Source organism: Excalfactoria chinensis, chromosome 4 (genome assembly GCF_039878825.1).
Source record: "Excalfactoria chinensis isolate bCotChi1 chromosome 4, bCotChi1.hap2, whole genome shotgun sequence".
Classification (NCBI taxonomy): Eukaryota; Metazoa; Chordata; class Aves; order Galliformes; family Phasianidae; genus Excalfactoria; species Excalfactoria chinensis.
The window spans coordinates 28,958,363-28,981,916 of NC_092828.1; the positions used below are offsets into that span (position 1 = coordinate 28,958,363).

Below are 23,554 nucleotides of genomic sequence, written 5' to 3' on the forward strand. Positions count from 1 at the left end.
TGATAAGGATTCCGTATTTCTTTTCAACTGGTATGAAAAACAAGAATGTATGAATGTCAAGTGACTTGACAGTAACAGAAGTTAGGTATTTTCAGCCACACAGAAAAGTACATTTTGGATTTTATCAAACAGCTGGCCAGAACGAAACATGTTTTATATTAGACATTTGGACAAACAATCCAGGCAAACTCAGCTTTCTGAAAGCGAATACAATGATGTGCTTTCAAAACTGAATGCTTGAAACTACCCTCTCTTTAACAAGCCAAACATATCAATAGAAAACATGAGGAAATTCCTGGAAATGTAGCTGCAAGAACTATTAGGTGAAAAGAAAGCCAGAGAATACTGACCTGATGACAAATCCTTGAGTTAAGTTCAGTGGCATTGCATCATGACATGGTGCTATTTTGAGAGGTTTGAGGTCAGAGATTATTTTAATAGAACTTGAAAGCCTATCTAATTGCAAGTACCAACCTATGTGAAAACCTTTACACCACTGTAATATGAAAGAAACATCAACATCGAATTCACTGAGATTCAAAAATCTTTGATCCTGATAGAGAAGAATTGGAAATCACATCCTACCTTCTCTTCAGTCTGAGGATATTAAATACAGAGATTTAAATATGAGAGAAAGATGCAGCAGTTCTCTCTGTAGCATGCTCAAGGCCACATTCTTTACCTCTGGCGGGTGTCAGGGCTTATTGGCACAAATCCCTTACATACAAAGTGTTCAGCTAAAGAACGATCTGCTTTATCTGCCAGCTTAAGAATGGCATACCCACTAAATCAAGACAGTGTAACACTACTATGCTGCTCAGCTGTGTCCAGACTTATATATATATATATATTGCAAGTTAGGGAGAGCTATGGCATTTATTTTTAGATGGAGAGAAAGACAGTAAGTGTGACTTCACATGCTTGTAATCTGGACTCTTCAGATGTCGATCAACAGGTGTGAAAAGCTTTTCTCAGCTATGTTACTACTGCATAAACAACAGGGCTATTCTAGGATGAGCTGAAAGCACATGAAACTTTAACTTTTCAAATGAGCAAGACAAACATTGCACCTAAACATACACAAGGTTAGTATACAGAGTGCTTCTGTATCAATTGTTCCAAGGCAAATGCTTTCATTCTCTTACGTAATGACAAAGTCCTACCAACAACCTGAAGCTTTAAAACCTTTTTAGAGCAGTTAAAAGAAACTCTGTTTCCACTAACTCAACAGCCTTCTTCGGTTTCCAACTGCATTCCAACTCTTTAAAAATATAATAACACTTTTTTTCAGATCTGAAATGTGCTTTTGAAATCCCTCTTCATTCCACTTAACTACATCTTGCTTCACATCACACAACAATTTCAAAGTTCATAAAATGATTGCCTTTACGATCAAATTCATCTAGAAGTCAATCTCTGGCAGCGCTGCTAACACACACCATCCTCTAATGGGGAGTCATTCAGCAGAATCAAATCAGAGTTAAACATGCTCCTCCTGAAATACACATTTAGTAGATGCCACATCCTCAGAACCAACTACTCTGCTCATACTGCACCATGCTGCCTGCTACTGCAGACATAGCCTGAAGCATTTATTGCAACTTTCATTGGCAAAAAGTTTCTTCACAGAAACAAAATAACTGATACTGCTTAAACCTAGAGGTGGATTCACTGTGTATAATTTTGACCTGTTTGCTCCAGAATTTCACTTAAGATGATTTGATTGGGAATTTTGGTTCAAATTTCCATAACAATGCAATAGGAAATGACTGTACCATTACATATTGACCTGATTTGAATGTAAAATACAGGCCTTTGAATTAAAGTGTTACTGCGGGGCTTTTTCACAAGGATAAAATTATTATTTACCTCGTAAATAAAACAATGGGAAACAAAGCACATTTATCAATGCATATCCAGCAAACTTTCTAAAGGCGACCACATTCTGCAGATTTGCCCTTTTGTGTTTCTTTTTTCCTCCCCTTCCCTCCTTTCTTTTCCTTCCTTCCCTCATCCAAGGAAGTTATACAGTTTCTTTTTGAAATTAAGAAGAAAATTCCACCAGCAGATTATCCTTTAATATAGAACATATTTTACTTCAAAAGTAAAATAAAATGTGCCTCTGGTGGCGCAGTGGTATATGTGCTGCTTGCAACACCAGACGTCCGGGGTTCGAATCCCCCCTGTGGCGCAAGTGGCAGAAATGCTGCTCTGCTACACAGAAAGGCTCGAATCCCGGGAGTTGGACTCAATGATCTCTAAGGTCTCTTCCAACTCGCACGATACTGTGATAACTCTTCAGCATATACTCAGTTTTGTGGCATTACCAACTAAAACCTTGTTTCACATTGTATGCTTGGTAAATAATACCATCTACACAATGCGCAAGTTTTTCACAGTCCTGGCTCTTTCTTTTCTAGATAATCATTTGAAAACAATTTTTTTATACATCTCATTCTTTGTAAAATTGCTTCTTACAATCTTTTCAGTATATTCCTGATTTAATTGCTGCTAAACCAGCAGCCCACAGAATGTTATATTTTAACTAGACCAGGTACACTAAAGATATGGCTGGAACAATATGTTCAATGGCCAAAACAAACAAGCAAACAAACAAACAAAAGACACCATAACACATGCAGTCAACTTTCGAATTTCCATTACTATGACAAAGTGCAAAGTTGTGGCATTACATGAACCTTAAGGGAGCTACTAACAACTATGACTGACACAAGGCACTGAAATACTAATTCCCTTTGTAAGTAGAAATGAACTTTCAGAGCACCAGCTTAACAGCCAGTAGAATTACAAGGTACTTACAGGCTGTGCAGATACAGAAAGCACAGTCAAGTTTTCTTTGAGAAAGTAAACCGCAAGGAAAAGCTACGATTGCACGCAATACAACCTGCTTGTCTGTCAGTCTATTATAGGTAAAATACACATTTCATATATTGACTATTTCGCTTGTATGTAGAACTCATTCAACATACTCAATGAATGCTAGATACTGATTAATCATATTTCTGACTGAAATTTCTGTACTTGGTAGTATCATGAATAATTCTTGCCACTGCTATACTTGACTAACATTGTAACGTACAGCCTGCCCACTTAAGAAAGCTGGGAGTACATTAAAACTAAAACAGAAAATATTTAACCCAAACACTTTGTCTCTTTATTTAATTTCAAGAACTACATGACTTTCTGATGTTTCATTCTTGCAAATTCACTCCATTTCATTTTCACTGCAATGCCTCCAGCTTCAAAACTACACTCACTTTTACTGAAAGCACTGCTGTTCACTGATCTACATCTTACACTTCTTTGAGTGAGCCAATTCAAAACTCTACCTAAGTAGAATGTAGGAGATGATGTATGATTCTTTTACAGTGAGATTCTTTTATATATATATTTATATAAGATGTATTTATTTTTTTATTATATATTTTATTTTTTATTATATATTTATTTATATAAGAGAAGCACATAATGCAAGGACACTCAAAGATGATCCAGCTGCCACAGGCACTGCGCAGAGAATAACAATAGCTATCCTACAGCTTAAAATCCACACTAAGCAGACCAGCCACATACAGTATGGAAGAGAAAAGTTACTGTGAAGGATAAGTAACATGATAAGCCTGTAAGAGTTAATAAGCGAGAGAAAAATGCACAAGCAATGATTCAGTATAAAATAAAAACATGCAGGTTAAATGTGTAAAAATTAGTTATACATCAAGATGGAAACAAAACCTTTTATTAACTGATCCAGCTACTGAGTAGACCATAGAAATTTCTCCCTTCCTTAAATTCAAATGAATTGTAAAAAATGCAAGACCAAGTGAGGATCCTGTGCTGCTCACAAGACTAGTTGTTCACACTTCTATGGGAGTATAAGCTAATTAATGACAACATAATCACAAGCTTTTTTTGATCCCAAGGCAGGATCTAAGATCTAAGAACATTCACATATTTCTTCTTTGACTCATAATTTATCCAGCCTTTTCCATTCTCCTTACGATTTATGAGATTCTTCTCCAAGCGTACAGATACCACAGAGCTCTGTTAATTGTCTTTCCCATTTACTTCCTATTCACTGCCTATTAGTAACTGCTCTTTCAGAACGAAGAGCTTCTCTCATCTTTCACAGTCGATAAAAGAATAACATTTCAGAAATGATTACTGAGATATGGGTGCTGCCTTTCATTACAGATCCACAAAAGCTAGTGAGGTAAGTCCCCTTCTGCAGAGTGGAGTCCTAATAACCCCGTGAGAAAAAAGTTGTTCTTTTAAAGTCACATCTGAACACAGGCGTGGCTTCTGAAGACTACTGCTGTAAAATAGTATCAGCTATTACCAACCCCTAAATAAAAGTAAGGATTGAGTAAAACATGCTTTTTAACATCTGGACAGATAACGAGCAGTCAAATCAATCTTAATTCTTCTGTGGCACACAAAGAAAAAATGCAAAACCTCTGAGGCACTCATACAGCAGTGCTGCATGGGATCTCAATGCTGTTTGCCAGAGAAATTTTCATAGTAATTCAATTTTCCAAAACAGTCCTTTATCCTAAATGCTGAAAGGGCTCTAATTCATGTTATCACCACAATACAAAACATAAGACGGTAAGACAAAATGGGGATGTTCTCCCATTCTCCTAGTTCAAAGACCAAGTTAGAGAGCCAAACTGATATCTCCAAGTATTTAATACATTCTATCTCTATGATCACCTCATCAGATCTTAATGCTTCACATACTTTGCTACTGCTATAATGTTTTAATAAACATGATCGGGTTGCACCTGTTCAAAGGTTCATGCAAGCTATCTACTCACAGTCTCACAATAATCAAGAGGTAACAGCTGCCCCTGTAGCTGATTTAACATTTCTGCTATACTTGGGATAGACAAATGAAACCAGCTGTTCATGTTTAAACTAGATTTTCCTAAGATTCCTGGGCCTGTAAAGACCTGAGTCATACAGTCTTAAGACAGTTTGGTATATGATACTGCAAGTTAGGAGGACAGCAGACTGTTTCTAAAGTCTCTTTCTGCAATGTTGTTTTTTGTTTGTTTCATGAAAACAGTAGGTGAATGTTACTGACTTCCCACAAAAGCTTTCCTTAAGGAGGGGGCAATCAATGTCAGACAATCACAATGCTATACACTTTTGTCATACAACTCATTTTTAAAATCAAACCCTTCCATGTGACATCAGGTATCACATTCACCTGCTATAGCACCTCCCAGATTAAAAGGCTCAGCAGCCCCCACCTCTTAGGGCAAGCAGTTGGGGGGGGGAAGAAGGGAAATAAACTCATCAGCTACAGAAGCACACCACACACATCCACTAAGCCTCATTCAGAACCCAACACCGGAAACATTTTCTGTGGCACTAAGGCACCCTGCAATGTATGAGTAAGGAGACTGGAACAATGCAACTGAAGCTCAGCTGAGAGATTTCTCCCCTGCTCCTGCACTGGAGATCTACAGAAGTCTGGGTCTGACAAGCTCTTGGAGGGATCTCTGTGTTTCAAGCTTCAGGAGAACACTAGCAATCTAAAAGTTACAAAGCTACATTTGAAATACAGCATGAAGTACTGCATTTCCTCATAGGCTTGTATTGTTCCTTTCTGCTGGCTTTTTGAAGTTTTGGGGTTCTGTTTCATTGGAGTTCTTTTGCTCTTGCACACATTGACAGGGTACTGCATTTATTTATCTACTTCCAGTAACTGCATTCCTAGCTCTTCTCTACAACACGACTGTTTGAATTGCATCATTTCTCCCTTATAATTTTTACTTAGCTTTACCCCTGCATATATTTCAGTTGATTTTGTTCTTTTTCTGTTTTCTTTCCCCAGATTGCAATTCACCTCTGAAGCCTAGAAAAATCCAATATATCCTTTTTAAAGCCAACTCAAGGCTTCTTCTACCAGACCTTTGTTTTTGTTTTTGTTTTTTTTTTTTAACTTTCTAATCACCATTAAAATTTTATGCTGAATTATGAATTCTCTTAGTTCTTCCAAGGTAACTCAACTATTTCATACACCTATTTGTACTTTAAATGTACTTTAAATGCACTACATTGTTACCCACTGCTCCCATTTTGCTGTTTTTTGCTTTCTTTCTCCTCCATGCTTCTTATGAAGATCTTTTGGGGGTGGTTAGAGCCAGCAGTGTAGGGGAATGTTTATCTTAAAAACAGGTTTCTATAATATTATAGACCTCATGACAGAAGGGTGGACAGTTTCTCACGTCTCCACTGAGTGCAAACACAGAACAGACAAACTTAAGCTAAACCAATTCTTCATGCCTAACAACTTGTGTCCAACCTTGCATGCTTCGTGCACCTTGTCCTTCTTCGAGTGCTCATATGAGTACAGGTGATGCACGGTGAACGTTTTCTATACCAGTACACGGGGCAAGGAGGCCAAGCACCTGAGGCTCACCTGTGACGGTGCCCGGCCGCGGTTGGGGCGATGTAGCTGCAGCATGGCGCTGGTATGGCGGCCACAGCGCCCCGCACAGAGGAGCCCGACTGCAGCCTGGTTGCCGCGGCGGGACCAAACAGCTGGGAGTCGAACGTCACCGCGAGTGTGACGACACTGACACACACCCGCACCGCCTCGAGGGGACCGGCAGGCAGCCCCGGCCCTCCTCCTCTTGAGGCGGTGGATGGTGCGAGCCGGCGTTGCCTCCCGCGAGAAGAAAACCTGCGCGGCCACCACCGAGCGCTGGGATGCAGGGCTGGCCGCGGAGCGGGGCGGGCTGGCCATCCCACGGGGCAGGGCCGCGGCGCCCCAGCGGTACGTGCTCCGCCACGGGCGCTTCGCCACTTGCTAAGAGGAGCTTTTCAGCTGGAGCTCTCCAGATACTGACTGTATTATCCTGACCTGTCCTGGGGCTCAGAACACCAAGAAAGTTAGATCCTTCCTCAGCCTCCACAACGCTTGAGCTTTCTCCATTTCCTCCTGCTGATGTCCAATTAAACATAAAACGGCTCTACCTGAGAACTTTAGGCACTAACTGCAGAAATGTCATTTGTGTTGGCAGGTAATCACACAATAGAAGCAGAAGATCTGATTCACCTGCAAAGAGCGCTGGAAGTAAGCTGATTGATTCCATCTGCATGGAGTAGGGTGGGGGGGCATACAGAGAGCCTCAGCTAGCAGGAGTTCTGCATAGCACGTCTAGTTAAGCACCTGCATGCACCTGTTGGCATGGCCAAACCGCTGCGGGCAGACTGGCCCATCCCAGGCTGAAAGCCAGCGCAGTAGGAGCTACTGAGCTAAGGGGCCTTACTTCATGTTCACAGGAGCTTCTGTATAGAAGTGTTAATTCCCCGTGCTTGCTGGGTTATTTAATATATAGCTAGGAATCTGGTTGACATGTTCATGAATATAAGTAAAGTGAATGACTGTTTCAGTATATTTAAAACTTGAGCTGTCCTGATATTTTTCAGTAAGAAATTTGCTGATATTTTGACATGGACAGCTTGCTTTCAAACTACAATTTACATTTGGATACTAATTAGCAAAGTATGTTAGTTCTGCTTTTAATACAAGATATCTTAATAACTTAGGCATAGGATTTGCAGTACTCTATACCTAATATATACTTGATACATCCACCTATACATAATATATCTATATGGTATTGCCAACCGTAGCCTGGGTATTTATTGTAAAGCACTTTCAAATCATTAACAGCACTAATCTTAGCTAAGCTCTAATACGGAATATACTAGGGTTTCCCTTTACTAGTTCCCAGAGACAGTCCAACTTTCTTATGCTGTCCAACCAGTACACCACAATTTAAACCAAAAGGATGAACTTTGGAATTGGAGTATTGGAGTAAAATTCAAACACAAGCATATTTGGTCTCATGGTAAAAACCATGGACAGAAGTAATGCCAGATGTGATAGAGCCTTCAGTGTCCTGAGCAATTATCCATGAAGAACAATACTGAAATCCTTCTAGTACTGCAAATAAGTTTCTAAATGGCTATTGAGTGGTAAGAGAATCTGGATGAAAATGATGTTAGTAAATAAACGTGAGTTAAACTGAAAATATCTCGATTTATTTTAAAAAATATCAGTTTTCTGATATTTTGCTTTGCATTTTAGATTCTTCAACAACAGCTGGAATCATTTCAGGCATTTCAGAAACAGACTCTGGAGAATGCTAATATGGTAAAAAACAACACAAATACTGTTAAGTGTAAATGCCAACCCCTGCATTTTTTACATAAGTCTTTTAGGCTATTATGTATGTTAAATATACATTAAAAGAGTTGAAATACTAGATCTAATTTGCACTACTATAACCTCAAGGAAACTGTTGTTTTCAAAGAAGTTTGAGTTCCACATGATGTTGGTCATTAGTCATCAGAACCTGTTGCAGTGCTGCAAACTGCCACTTCTCACAAAATGATAGGCCACCCTTTGAGAAGCATTTTCTGCCATCATTTTATCTGATTCATTATGTAAAAGCTAAAGACCTGATGCAGAAAGGACGTTTAGTGTGATGCTTTGCTGGTTACACACAGGTCCCTGTTCCTACACTGCATTTCCATTCAGTCTGTCCATTGGAAGAGATAACTTCCTGATTAACAGTGTATTTTGGAAAGTGAAATACATGTGAGTTTTCTAAAATAATCTTTTTTCAGGTACAGTCTGAAATCAGTGACATACTTAATAAAAATATCCTTGAAATGAAAACCCCGGTACATACTTCAGCCAAGATTATGATGACTGCACACATCACTTTTACAGCAAATAATGCATCTTTGGTATGTTAACAATTTTTACCTACAAACATGTTATTCTTTAGATGGATTTTGGCTTTAATCTTTTTCTTTTTTGGTCCTTTTATTTTATTTTATTTATTTATTTTAAGTAACTCAATGGATATTCTGGGTACAAAAAATAACAACTGACTTCTTCCTGAGAAGCCATTGATATGTATAGCATTCCCTCTCGCTCACTTTGATTAAATTTCCATTTCTTTTTTGCACAGACAAAATAGTAACTTGATCTCTTCCCCAAATTCATTTGGATTATTTTCACTGGATATGGAATGCAATACAAAGTATATAGTGAGACAGTGTCCTGTCTCACTAGGCAGGGAGGTGGCAGAAATGAAGAAAGGGAATAAAACCTACTTTTTCTGCATCTATTTAGTGTAAATCCAGTTTGCCCTTATTCATGCTGGCTACAAAACCAAAGACAAACTATAATCTCCTGAGGTCATCACTCCTTTGCTTGAAATATAATCAATTTAAGACACTCAATATGAGTGCTTGCTCCAAACCCCAATACTGAATTAAATGAGGCTGATTAACATCGTTAACATTTTAATGGCTAACTGGCATTGGCAGAGACAAAATGACTTTGTCCAAGTCTTGCTTGAGAAGTGGCTTTTTTAACAGTTCAGATTTATACTTCCATTACTGCAACGTTTCATAATTATTACAGTATGTTTTTTATTATTTTTTTTTACATTTGTTTTTAATTTTGTGAGGTAGCTTATGGAATATCCTGAATTGTCAACTTCTAAAAGAGAAGTTCACCGTGACCGACAATCCTGTTCTGAAGACCATGTGGAAGTACACTGCAGTGCTAGCAATGTGGTCAGTGATATACAAATTTTACATAGGATTTCACTGAAAACTGAAAAGGTTGAAAATTCAGAAAATCTAATTGGAAACAAAAGGATACTTAAAATAAACAATGAGTTTACATGTGGACATTTGGTATCTGGCACTGATTCGCAGAGAGAAAGGTTGGATGCTGCCCAGGAAAAGGTAATTTTAAGTAAATTTAAACTTCCTATGCATTTACCTGAATACAGGAAAGAAATTCGTAAAATAGATGATAATTATCCTACCAAGTTGCTGAAACAAGAGTTTTGGAGGTCAGCCAGCACTAATTCAGATTTGTTAGCCCAAAATACAGAAAAAAAAAAGAAAAAAAAAAATGCCTTTTTATACAGAGAAAAATTAAGTAACCTAAGAGACATTGCTGAAATTGTGACCTCTTTGGATGAATCACATATTGCTTCGGTACCACTTAATGAAAATTGCTTACATTTTTATCAAGAATTTTATAAAGATTCTGGGTATGGGCCCCTCCTACAACAGCACACAATGAAAAAGCAGAATCTGAAAGCAAAAATGTACTTGGAGAATTTAAAAGCAGTAACAGATACCATGTAAATTCATTTTCCAAAACAGTGAAAGATAAGCTACTAATGTTTGATCACAAACAGCAGCTAGAAAAAGAACAACTGTCTTTTTTTTTAACCAGATGCTGCTGAGGTTAGGAAATCAGAAGTTCGGTGAAAACCAAGCAGCCCCTGAATATGATGGAAAAACTGAAGCATTGCATAAGCCTCTGAAAAATTCCGAGCACTGGCAAAAAAGAGTACGTTTTCTTCAGGCTGAAAATCTACCTTTCATGAACAAGGTAAAACCTCTTGCTGAGACTGTACAGTCTTTGAAAGAAAAAATATCAAAATATGATGTGAAAATGAAGGACTTAGCTAAAGAAAAGAGGAGAGTGCAGTTTCAGTTGTTTAAATCACCAGAAGGCAATGAGGAATGTGTTAAGGAAGTAAAGAGCCTGTTAAGAAAATGTAAAGAACTCCAGGACCAGAAAATAAACCTTGAAGAGAAAAAGAATCAACACCACAATGGAAACAAGGACACAATACATGCACTACATGATTTTCAAATTAGGAACAAGAAATTAGAAGGAAAGATGACTGCTGGTATTTGTGAAAAAGAGAGGCTGAATGCGATGCTGGAGTCCTTTAAACACAAATGCTCCAATTCACAAGAAACAAATAAAAAACTTGGCCAGCTTACAGAAGAAAAGAGCTCCCTAAAGCAAGAGCTTGAAGGAAAGCAGAGTAAAATAGAACAAATGAAAGAAAACAAGACTGCAACAAAATCTGAACTGGAGACTCATCCTCAATTAATGCAAACACTTGGAGAGAAAAAACTTAACCTTGAAATGACACTGCAGGAATGTTCTAATACTAAACAGATGCTGCTGAAGGACATTGAGAAAGTCCAGTCAAATAAATTGTATGTGGAAAAGAAACTCATGACTGAACCCAGAAATGCAAAAGCAGATACTGATCTTTTAAAATACAACTTGGCCACTGCAAACACAGACTACAAGAGGTTATCAACAGTAATAACAGACATCACAGAGGAAAATCAGCTACTTAAGAGAGAACTAAATGAATATAGAGAATATGCTTCCAAATGTGAAAATGACATTAGAAAACTGTCTAAACAATGCTTACTATTAGAAAATCAACTGTGGACTATTGAAAATGAGAGAGATGTAGCACAGCTTGAATTCCACCGTTTGCATAAGGATTATGTTTATCTCCGAGGCCAAGCTACAGCTTTAGCATGGACACAAAAGAAACCCAATTCCAGTTCTGGCACCATGCAAAATAACTGTTATTCTGAACATTCCACTAGAACTTGTAAAGAAATCCCTTTGGATTGCCTTTCACAAGGTATGACTTTCAACTCAGAGTAGCTTACTATCTTTTGTTTTGTTTGTTAAATCATTTACAGTCTTTGCAGTATTTTTTTGTAATGTACTCAAACTGTCTGCTCTTATCGATACTTCACTGTGCTTTACAGATTAACAAGAGCAGATCCTTTCACAACATAAGTAGCATATAGAAATGCGATGAAACTTTGACAGTTGACAGATTTCAGAATCAGAAGGGAATCTTAGCAACCTTTTAGCTGAGCAGTTTAGTACATGCCACATTTCACTGGTTATTTTACTAGAAGTCCTAAATAAAATTTAACCCACTTCTAAGTATGCTTCAGATGACTTCTAATTCTGATCTATGTGTAGTTAATACAAGCTACTTTTGTCTTTCTATCGTTTCTCTGTCTTAGAAAGCTTATTAATTGAAACACATATTTAAACAGATTCACTGTAAATGTGTTCTGAGAACACAGTCAGAGTTATAAAAAGCACAAGAATTAACCTCTGCTAATTAGTCAGTGCACAAAGACAGATTTTCTCAGCCATGGGACAATGGGGAAGAAGAATTTCTCAAAAACACTGCAAGTAATATTCTATTAAGTAGTCTCTATGTAGTGTCTCTACCACACTATTTCCCTTTATTCTGTTACTTTCTTTCTTCTTCTTTTTTTAAAACTACTTAATAAATGAATCTGTTAAAGTAAAACCATGCAATTAATTATTGGTGTTTCCAGAACAGACTTAGAGGTGATTATTTATCTTCTCTTTCCTCCTAATACAGCCGCTGGTCCCTAGCCAGTAAAAGGCACAATCCCTTCAGAGATTGTTACTACATAAAAGTAATCTATTTCGTCCTATTTCTTCAATAATTCATGAAGACAGATTGTTACAAAGAAAGTTATTTGTCTGGTTTTAATACAGCACTCTAAATGTACAGTGTATTTTTGTACCAGTACAGATACAGCGTTAGAACAACTAAAAGGAACGTTAAAGATCTTAGTCTACCTCTTAATGGTTTTTCCTTTAAAAACATTTTGAAGTACAAAATATTTTGCTGCTTTGATTTTTAGGTTTTTACTGGAGATAGGCAAAACTTATATGCTATAATTTTGCATTGCACACTCAAACTCATTAACAACAATGGTAAATACTTGGGCTGCTGAGTAGATGGATGGTCAGGCATCTGATTGCATTTGACACAGAAAGTTGTGTTAGATTTTAAGTATTAAATTGTGCTCAGAATCTATTATAAAGGTGACTGGCTATATTTACTGTTTAAGAGAAGTTGTTATGTGAAAATAATAGAATGTCTCATGTCCTCCCTGTTTGAAATTTAAGAAAGTTCTAAACTCCACCACCATGGTAAAATGCACTGACAAGAAGGCAGGGGACACTTTTATTAGTTGTATTAAACAGTATGCTGAGGTCCTACCCAGAAATGGGCATCAGCTTTCTCAGAGCACACAGTTTCTAATGGAAACTCATCAAGGGAAGCAACAACCACATGAAGTTAGTCTACATTCACTAAAAAAATTCTTAAACGAGCCAGGTTGCTGTGGGTTATTTTTGTTGTGTTGGGGTTTTTTTGTTGTTGTTTTTCTTTTTTTGTTTTATTTTAGTAAAGGCCATGAATTTTAATCTCATTTCCCCTTTTTGCTAGGGAATGAAAAGATAACCAAAATACGGAAGAAAATACAACAGGAAGAACTGAAGAGGTGGAAGGAAAAGCAAGGAAAGGAAAATGAAAACTTAAGAGCAGTCTTCATCGGCTGTACTACATCAGAACAGCAGTTAGAAGGATGTACTGTGCAGTCCAGTCTATCTAGGAAGGCTGGATCTGCAGAGTTCATAGGTGAACAACATGGCATGTTGTCCTGATAACCTGCACAGAGACACCTAAAGCCAGCGCCAATACCATTATCTAATACAGTGTGTAAAAAAGAAAAAGAAAAAAAAAATAATTAAAAACAAAGAAGGAATTCTATTACAGGTCTTTGGATAGAGAAAACATCAAAATTATTGTACAAATTAGTATTTTAAAATATTGTTGTATCCTCTTGATCTAAAAGCATGAGGTTTTATGCCTTAATAAATGCTGGAAGACCTGGCCAACAACTGTTTATTTTCTTTGATGTTAGGAAATGTGAGAACAAGTCTAGAATTTATTAATAAGGAAAACAACAACAAAAAAGCTTACCCTGAGGACAGCAGTAATGATCTTTAAAGAACAAACATGCACACATCTTCAGGAAATAATTTAGAAATATAAATGCTGAGGGGTATTTACATGAACAAGTTTATTGGACCAGATGTAAAAAAAAAAGAAAAAAGAAAACTTTATAAAAGTTAGGATCATAGTTCCATCCTAGAAGAAGCTATTTTGAAAGGTTACATTTGTTAAGATGCTTGCATGTGTGCAAAGGGTAACAGCTACTCTGGGAGAACATAGCAGCAGTTAGAGTTTTCAGGAAACAGAAGATGAGTGTTAAACAGATGATGGTAAATAGAGATAACTACCTTTATAACTGACTGACAGTGGTCATCTTGAGAATGCTGTCATAACTGAAAGTCTTTAAGACAGTTCTTACACAAAGTACTGCTGAAATAAACTATACTACTAAAGAGAAACAGTTACCTTAGCTTCACCATGAGCAGACTTATTTGGCTAATATATACACTGGTAGTCTTCAAAAGATGTGCATTTTTCCACTGCAGTGCTTTGTGAATTTGAACCTAAATTACTCAATCAGAAGTATGTTCTGTAAAAGTACATTTCAAAACTCAAGTGAAGCAATAAGATGAAAATTTATTCACTCTTGGACTTACTGAATATATTATATTACTTATTGTAGCTTTACAACCAAGTGTGTGTGTGTGTGTGTGTGTGTGTGTGTGTGTAAAAAAAGAACAAAAACAACCAACAGATATTGCATTCTCAATAATTAAACAAACCAGATTGCCTTATGTACTTGAATTCCACTCTTCATGTTTTTATTTGCTCTGAACGCGATTAGCAGCCGTGTTGTTAAAAGTCTTAAAAGCATCCCCTTCATTTCACCATTTTTACCTAGAAAGATGTAGCGTATGCAGTCTTGTAGTTCTTTATATTTAATGATCTGAAATGTAAATGATAAGAAAGTTATTAGATTTTGTTTTAGAATATCACTCTTCAGAATAGGAAAGTTCTTGTAAAAGTGAAAAGCTGTTACACCCATTCCTGTAATTTAATGCCTTTAATTCATGAGGCATCTAATTGATTTATACAGTGAGAGCGAGAATTTGTGCTCACTAATCCAATTTAGGATCAAAAATACCAGAAGATAGGATTCCTACTGAAAAGTACATCAAAATTGTAATCAGTGGGGAAGCTGACAATCTGAAAAGTATCTCACCACACTTCCTAAAGTCTGTGAGCTATAACATTCATACTTCTAATAAATGCTGTTCACAGTTCTCATTCCACTAAACCTAGGAATAATGAAGCAAAAATTAATACATCCTTTAAAGCTGTTAGGAGAGAAATGGTAACAGACAATTTGAAGTGGTTCGAATTTCTGTCTGTGGAATTTTCTCTTTACAGATATTGTAATGAGTCCATCATAACCGTTCCTGTGAGCATATGATACTGGTGGTGATACTTCACAGTCAGCCATTCCTTCTCAATTTTAAAACTTACTTCATATGCAGTTAATTTTTCTTCACAAAAAGCATTTCATTTGGGAACACAGTTTTTTTTACTCAGCTGCTGAAACAATACTACAAACAGTACTGTGATAAGTAGACTCCCCAGACCAGGATGCTATTCTTTATCCACTTTCACTAGTTAAAAAACACCAGTAGGTACATGGGAAGCTGTACTTTCTTACATCAGCGTTGGTAGTTAGCAGGCTTCCTGATGTACAAAAACAAGTTACTTTCAATTCAATCAATTAAATCAATGTGGAGTAATAGGTAGCTTCTGGTTTGGCCTTGTAGGAGCACTCTGAAACTTCAAACAATTCCAACTTAAAAGTGACTAAGCAAATCCAAGTACGTAGTGAAGTAAACAGAACAGTCACAGGTGGATAAAAAATGTCATTTCTTGAACTTCACATATGACACATAACAGACAAATCACAAATGTTAAACATTCTTCTAAGACTGATTTAGAAATCACAGAGTATGAAAAAAAACAGTGTACATCTATGCTTAGCTGTTCTACATGCAATCTTAGAAATCCCATTTGAAACTGAAGCTTTAAATAACTAAAGAACACGGTCACCTGCTTGAATTACAATAAGGCCAAACAGAAAGTTATTTTAAAATAACTTTGAAAAGCTTCACCCAAACTTACAGAAGCATAGGAATAGATTTTGAAAGCTTCCTTATATATTTCTTATCCTTTTGTTAACAATTCCTTCAATTATTCAGTTAATTTAAAAAGCAGCTATGCTAAGGAAGGTTGGTAGACACATGAAATATGAAGTTAAAGTGGCTTACCTTAAGACATTTTGAGTTATGATACTTGTAACAGGTCTGCTTTTTGGTCCGGGAGGAGGTTGAAAAACCTTTTGTTCTTTACTGGATGGGACAACTGTAGTTTTTTTGGTTACATAAGGCTCGGCAGAATGGCTTGGATAAGGATCAAATGTGCCTCCTTTCATGCCTCCTGCCTGAAAAAAAAAGAAATAAATAACCTTTTAAAGTGCCTATCTACAAAATAACTGGATTTTATTATGATATTTTTCATGCAAAAGCAAATACTGAATAGCAGTCTGCATTATATTCTATTAAAAACAAAACAAAACGATGTTAGTTAAACTTGCATTGGAAACCTTAAGGAAAATTTTAGTGATTAATTAGATGGTTTAAAATATTCTATGTAAGTTTCAATGAAGGATTTTAAAATATGATAGAAAAAGTACAACCATAACTCACTGAAGTGACTTATGATGTGGTTAAAAAAAGAAAGCAAATTCCTATGTCACTATCAGTTCACTAGTAAACCTCCATATCCAGTGCAGGTGTTGGAATACAACACAGGCTTTTCCTGTAACAGTAAGTCCACCAGAACTATAACAATGGCAATGCAGAAAGCATGCAGAAACCATATTAATTCTTTGCGGTCTTCTAGACAGCTAATCTCCACAGTCTGTTGAGGCTGCATTCCTTAAAATGCAACAGTAAGCAATTTAATAAGCAATGAAGCAAATTTTCCAATAAGGATTTGTATAGCAAAGAGGGAGTGCTCCACTTATATACTGACTGGCAGCATGTGCAGCATTGAGAGCCAGAAACAGGGTCAGCAGCACCGTCAGTGAGAAGATGTGCTAGCTTTTCAGCAGCTGACTTCTCAAAACACATTGCCATTCTAAAGGATCTCAGCTGCTTCATCTGTGAGACTGAACACCTAGCATAATTCTTCATGCGTAAGCATTGCTGCAGTCCTTTCCTGAACAGTTACATTTTCACTGCTATCATCTTATTCCTCAGATGAGTTAGTATTGCTCAAATAAATGAATGGTGAAGGGCAGAATAATCATAAAATTAGCAGAACATCATATTAAGTGGCGGACAGTGGAACACCAAAGTGAGGGAAAGTGACAAATTAAGGGGTATTACTGTACTATGTATTTGGAGTCATCTGAGAGAGATTTATGCATCAATATTTTAAGAGCATTTCAATCTAAAATTGAGATTTAGCCTAAGGCGAATGGCACAAACATAGCATTTAATCTCAGAAAAAAATATATATATATTAAAAAGGAATGCTTCATGGAATGCAAAAATGTTCATTTAGATTTTAAGAAGTAACATAAAGCAACAAACAAGTGAACTACGTTCCTTGACATTAACACCAAGCTTCATTTCCTAGGTTCCCTGAGTGCTTCCCCCATGTATTTATTCCCATCCACCTCCTCCTTTTTTAACTAAATACTGAAGAATTAGAAAACTCTAAAGCTGACTCCAGAGTTGTGTCTGCTGCTAATTCCCAAGATAACTCCTATAGCCTTTAGCTGAATGGGAGCCTGTAAGAGATTATTCTGTTACACCATTGACTCAAAGCTTGCTGAAGGACATAGATGAACAAGTCCTGGTCAAGGGTTGAGAAATCGTTTGAGGGACACAGATGGACTAGGCCAGGAGCAAGGAAAGAGAGATAAGCTGCAGCTTAATGGCTGGGAAGCAGTCTTTTGTGTGGGCTTATCTTGAGGAAGAGGGCTGTCTCAGAGAGTGGACCCAGGCACGTAAGGTTTCCTGGACTTACCCTGCAGCTTATTCCTGCTGCCCGCTTGCTGCCCAAGGCCTGCCACTCTGCTGCTGCTCTCCTCCCCCACCCCCTGTGCTTTTGCCTCAGACCATCAGAACGTCTCGCAATGGGACCATTGCTGGATCCTGGTGGTGACTATCCCCTCTTTATGCAATTCTTGCCTCTTTCTATCTTTTATTGCCTGCCTTTTCTTCCCCATCACCCTAAATCGGTCATCCTCCCCCATCTCCATGATTGAGACTTGTAATAAATTGGTTGGACCAACATTTGAACCATTGTTTCTTAATCACACACCAGGTATACACATAGCAAAGAACCTCTTCTCCCTCCTATAAATAGGAGTGAGACAGAGATCTAACTTGACATTTTCTGCTCCTTCCAGCTCTCCATTCCCATGACACCACTGAGAATTTTGTTTTAAATATCTATATAGATTCAAAAATGCTATAAGTGACTGACAGATTCCAAAATAAAACAGTATTTTGTCTTGCTCCTGTAATCCTTCCTTACTGTCATTTATTGTAAAACATTCATTCTACTTTGTGCATTTTTCATTGCCTATCTAGCCAACTAACTGTACGTTAACAGCACTACGCAGATTTTAAAGACTTTTTAGGTTACTTGAAACTGCTTATAGGGGAGCATTGGCTCAAATAAAGTAAATTGCACAATAACTTTTCTACTTTTAACAATAAGAAACATTGGTTTCTACGTTATATACTATAAGCAAAGTTTTAACCCAAAACATCTGCATATTTATCCATTGTTTCCAGTAGCTTTAAGATAAACTAACCTTTTTAGCAGGAGAACTTGGTCTGAAAGGTACAGCAAATCGCTTCTCCAGAGGTGGTTTCTTCACTGGTGGCAAAGGTTTGTCATTAAAATAGGGATTCATGTCAAAATACTCCAGGGGGTATATATAAGACTTGAAAGGTCCTCCTTTAAGCAAACGCTTATGTTCTTCTCGTGCTTTCTGTAAAATAAATAAATTCAAAGGAAGAATCTTGAGCTTATCAACTTTATTTCATTCTCCTAACAAAAAGATTGAAAAGATTTACATTTATTCTTGAAAAAATGTTCACTCTGTCTTCTTCATTTGTTTGATCAAGGTATTCAAATAGCCACCAAGTATAAGGGAACATACAGAGACACTGACCAGAAAGCACAACAATTACTACAGAAGTATGGTAGGAAAATGTCAGGAGAAGCACTGTGCATTTAAGATGTGTCTAACTATATTGTATGCCTGTATCTTGGGCATACATTCGTACTTGAAAATTCTGCTGGCATGCATCCCAGCAGCATACAAACTCACAGTTCAGAACACTCTCCATTTCCCATATGCTGTGCACTTTACTATGTTGAATTTCTCTATGAATTGGCTCTTTGTACCACGGGGAGATGTTCACTATTCTTCCTAGATTTTGTTTTAAAATAATACAGGTTTGACTGTGAGTTTTCCAATCTTATTCCTACCACAGACCAATTAATAATTTCTCACTACATATAATGAAAATATAATAGAAAACTAAATTCAGAAATTTGGTGCAAGGAAAGAATGGAGCTTTCCTTGATTTATGAGCTTATATGAAAAAAAACGAATGCTTTTTTTTTATATATATATTTTGTATATATATATTTTTTGGACAATCATTTCTGACAACAACATAGAATAGTTATTATTGTTCTATTGTTCTTGCTATTCGTGTTGTTCAGTAATTATTGCAATCGTGGCTTAAGTGCTCCACATTAAAAAATAAATAAATAAATAAATAAAGTCTTGATTGCTTGAATTTGTATGGGATACTTTTGGTTGTTTTTAAAAAAAATGAAATAATAATAAGCAAATCTTCGTTTTTGCAGTATAATGATTAATTTGACTACCTCCCCCCATCTTATAAATGAATATTGTGCTTCTGAGCTGAAGGAAACACCATAGTGAACAAAATGTTCATGTAAATTCTAATAAATAATCATGATTAATACATAATAAAGTTTTTGTTTGTTTGTTTGTTTTTTACCTTTGCAATTATTTTTTCTAATTCATAGCCATCTGCTTCATGGGCATATTGTTCACCTATGGTAAGATTTGCATAACTGCAAAAAGAGAATGAAATAGTTAGATGCTCAAAACTCAAAAAGTATTTAATAAAAGACTGCAAGAAGTAATGTTGTGAAGTTACCCATATCCAGTTCCTTTTTTTCCTGGACTAGTATAAAAATTCTTTCCAGGAGGAATGTATCTTTCTCTGGCTTTCAGTTGTGCACTGAAGTATGTGAATGGACCTCCTATGGTACCATAATAACTGCCTAGTCCACATCTAAAAAGAGCAAATTAATACATCAGTTGGATCCTCGTAAATATTTCAGGCTTTCCATATTTACTATGCTAAAATGTTAGTATGTAGAAAATCCAAACGAGTATTGTCTCAAGAGGTAAAAATCAGTCCACACCAGATCCACTGTACATGAAACTACAATTATGGGAATTCTGTATACAGTGTTACAGACATAAAAGAAACAAGGTGGAATTGGAGATGAAGGTCTGAGGAATCTAATTATAAGTAGGCTTATCAGAGGTGGTTTGAATTTTGCACCAGCAAGATGAAGTAATATTAGTACAGACTGATTCACAAACAGATATACAGAGAAACAGGCCAAACGCAACACTTACGGCAGTTTATCTCCATTACTGGGAAGGAAAGCTTTGCCCACATTTTTCTTTGATTCTGCCAATCTATGACGTCTCCTTAGTTGAACAGGGTTTGAGTAGGATTCACCACTGAAAATCCTCTTAAACTCAGGGTCAAAATAACCTGCCTGAAGAGCTGACATTGTTTTGCTCCCCTCGGATAGCATCTGTTTGTTCTTGCCTGCAGCTTCATTAAAAGGGCCTTTAAAAAAAATAAAAAAGGATTCAGTGCCTCTTTTAGACTGCATTATAAAAACTAAGTTCTGGATCCAAATGTCTGGGTGGGACAAAGAATGTCCTGCAGAGCATTTCACTTGTATATCAAACGTATATTATATGATTTATATACAATATACATTATATACAATAGACATTGTGTGTAAAAGACAATACTATGAGAAGGTATTCACAGCACAGAGTTTTCATTTTCCAATCCCTACATTTGCTTTAGAGGCAATAGAGAGTGATGGTTACTCCTGACTACAATTCAGAGCTAGTGCTGATGCCTATTTATATACTACAAGTAATGCACCAGGGGAACATCTGCTTCACCCTCCAATTACAGACCAGGTCAACCAGCTTCAATGTCCCCCACTGGGTTTTGAGTGTCCAGCAGCTTATTGTGGTGGAAGCAATGAACTAGTGACTCAGTCAGGGCTCTGGCAGACACACTTGCCACTGGCAGAACATCACAGCAAACACACTGTACTGAGAAAATTTGTTTGCATTTTTTACTTCCAAGTAACTACTGGGGGTCAGCCTTGCCATCTTACTGACTACAACAATTTACTTATGTGTTCTTTCAGCAGGCTTTCTCTTTCTGAAAATTACATTGTCATTATTTTTAATTTAGAGTTGTAATTTAGTGTTTAGACTTATTTTGGTGTTTGGTTGGTTGGTTGTTTTTTTTTTCTATTCTGGTCTCACTCCTATGCGATTCCTATGATCTCCTATGAGCTTCCCCAGTATTCCCAGGAAAGGAGGATGTTTTTCCAAATATAAGGACATAAATAACACTACTGTTTTATGCAAGCACAGGAAAATACTCACAACTTACAGGTAAACTGTATTAAAAAGAAAGTTATACATTAATTTTGTAATGAATCTATTAGGCATACCTATTTTGTTTTTTGTTTCTTTGATATATATGCCATCATACCAAGCCTCTGATAAAAAGAAATAATAGAAAATAATGATTCTGAAAACAAGGTGGATACTAAAAGGAGTCCCTATTTTTCCCTGGTGATTTAAATTAAATATACTTACGCATGTAACGTGGTACATATTTATCTCCAATGGTAATATAGCTCATTTCACTGAAGAGGCCAATCCTCTCCATATCAGTTTTTCCTTCTGCAGGCATGGCTGGGTGACAGTGCTCTGCTCTAAAAGGTAGAAGTATCTCTATTTATATGTTTTACTGTAACTCTGTAAACAGTCGACTCCTATAAACAAAGAAATGAACAAAGTTTATTTAGGTAAAATTCAAGACGTTTTGATTAAAAATATTGGCATTAACGTAATCTGAGGAAACTCATATGTAACATGATTGACAGTTTTGATGCTTAAGGGACAAACAGACTGTGGAATTTGGACACCATTTTACTTTATTTCTAAAACAAATTCAGAGCATGGATGGAGGGAAGGAAAAAAAAAAAAAGGCATTTCTAGTAGAACTGGTGCAACTAATTTAATTTATGTGGGTTGGGTCAACATTTTCTAACAGTTATCTTCAAGTACTGGGATTAGAGGTTTGGGTAGCATTAACAGCTAGCAATAAGGATGCCAGCAGCCTCCTTCCTCAGCTTAGGTCTACCTCTAGCAGTGAATTTCAGCCACTTTCAATGAATGGTATAGAAGGAAACTGCATGGACAAGTCAGGGATAAAACACAGGAGTGAAATGTTGGAAGCTCTAACAGCAGCCCAACACCTGGTTATTGTGAACATTTCCAATTTCTTCTTGATTTCACTGCAGATCATTTATAGTGAATGTTCTTTTTCCTCATCGTCACCCTCACTGAAGACTGACAGAAGGGAAACATCTGGACAAGAAGGAACGTAAGGACCCAAACAAGAGAGCAGGATGGGCAGGAAGGTGATTCCCAGAGTGAAACACAGTAGAATAAAACGAAGATCGTCGGCCGGAGGACCAGCGGAAAGGCTCGATACCGCCACCACGCGAACCTCAACGCTACGCAAAGCTCGGGGTGCTACGCTAAGCAAGCCCAGCCCAAAGCACGCTCCGCACCGCACCGCAGCGGTGAGCGCCCCCGTACCGCCGGGCCCCCTGGGTACCGAGCGGCACCTACTCGCTGCAACCGGCGCCTCGGCGCACCGAGCCGCTCCAAGCGGCCAACGACGCTCTCCACCCAACCTCTGTTGGTAGCGGTTGCCTGGGAGCGGCGGCCAGCCCTCCGTCTGCCTCCGCCCCCCGCAGCCGTACCGCCCACCCCGATCGTGGCAAGCAGCCGCTGCCCCCTTCTCCTTCCTAATAGCGAGGTCGCGTTAATGCCGTTAATAACGCACCAGGAGGCCTACTTTACTGAATTTAGGTGAGATTTGCTACTGCAGTTGCACAAGGGACCAGACCAGACAGCACTGAGAAGCTCCCTTAGTCCCACATTTTTAAAACAATGTGGTATTCATGTAAGAAGGCCTACGGCAGGCTACGGCCATTGAGCCACCTGTCACAGGGAGCAGTACAGAAGGACTTCTAGTTGAAGAAGAGTGTCTGTTGCTCAATTGTAGCTCGTTCAATATTTTAAAAGAACAGATCTTTTCTAGAAATGAGATGTGGTATTTAATTCATGAACACAAGGTAAACAAAATGCCATCTTCAGGGGCACTTCAGCCTTGAACATGATTTGCAACCTGAAAATCTACTAATTTACCAGCTTGCTCTGGAAGATCCAACACCTCCCCCAGCAGCAGCTCATAGGAACAAGCTGCACTGAAAGCGGGAGCAGCAGGTCCTGGGTACAGAGTGGAGCTCAGTTAAAGCAGCCTTACCCACTACACAGGACCCACCTCAGTAGTTACAGGTGCTGCTTATCTGTAGTGTGCTTAGAAATTAACAGAGCACAGGTGAAG

The 23,554-nt window shown here is 37.5% G+C and overlaps 1 protein-coding gene across 2 annotated transcripts; it reads right to left on the minus strand.

Moving 5' to 3' along the window:
• Positions 1-14,518: 14,518 nt before the first annotated feature.
• Positions 14,519-23,464, minus strand: CFAP96 (cilia and flagella associated protein 96). Of its 2 annotated transcripts, none has more exons than XM_072336297.1 (8): positions 23,356-23,464; positions 21,730-21,908; positions 20,446-20,665; positions 19,955-20,092; positions 19,793-19,868; positions 18,565-18,744; positions 16,001-16,173; positions 14,519-14,637 (listed from the first exon to the last, which is right to left on the minus strand). In XM_072336297.1, the coding sequence occupies exons 2-8, from the start codon at positions 21,824-21,826 to the stop codon at positions 14,589-14,591; spliced, it is 933 nt and encodes a 310-aa protein (XP_072192398.1). In that variant the 5' UTR covers positions 21,827-21,908; positions 23,356-23,464; the 3' UTR covers positions 14,519-14,588. The 2 variants fall into 2 exon arrangements, with proteins under 2 accessions (XP_072192398.1, XP_072192397.1); XM_072336296.1 differs by lacking the exon at positions 23,356-23,464 and adding an exon at positions 22,774-22,904.
• Positions 23,465-23,554: the final 90 nt, after the last annotated feature.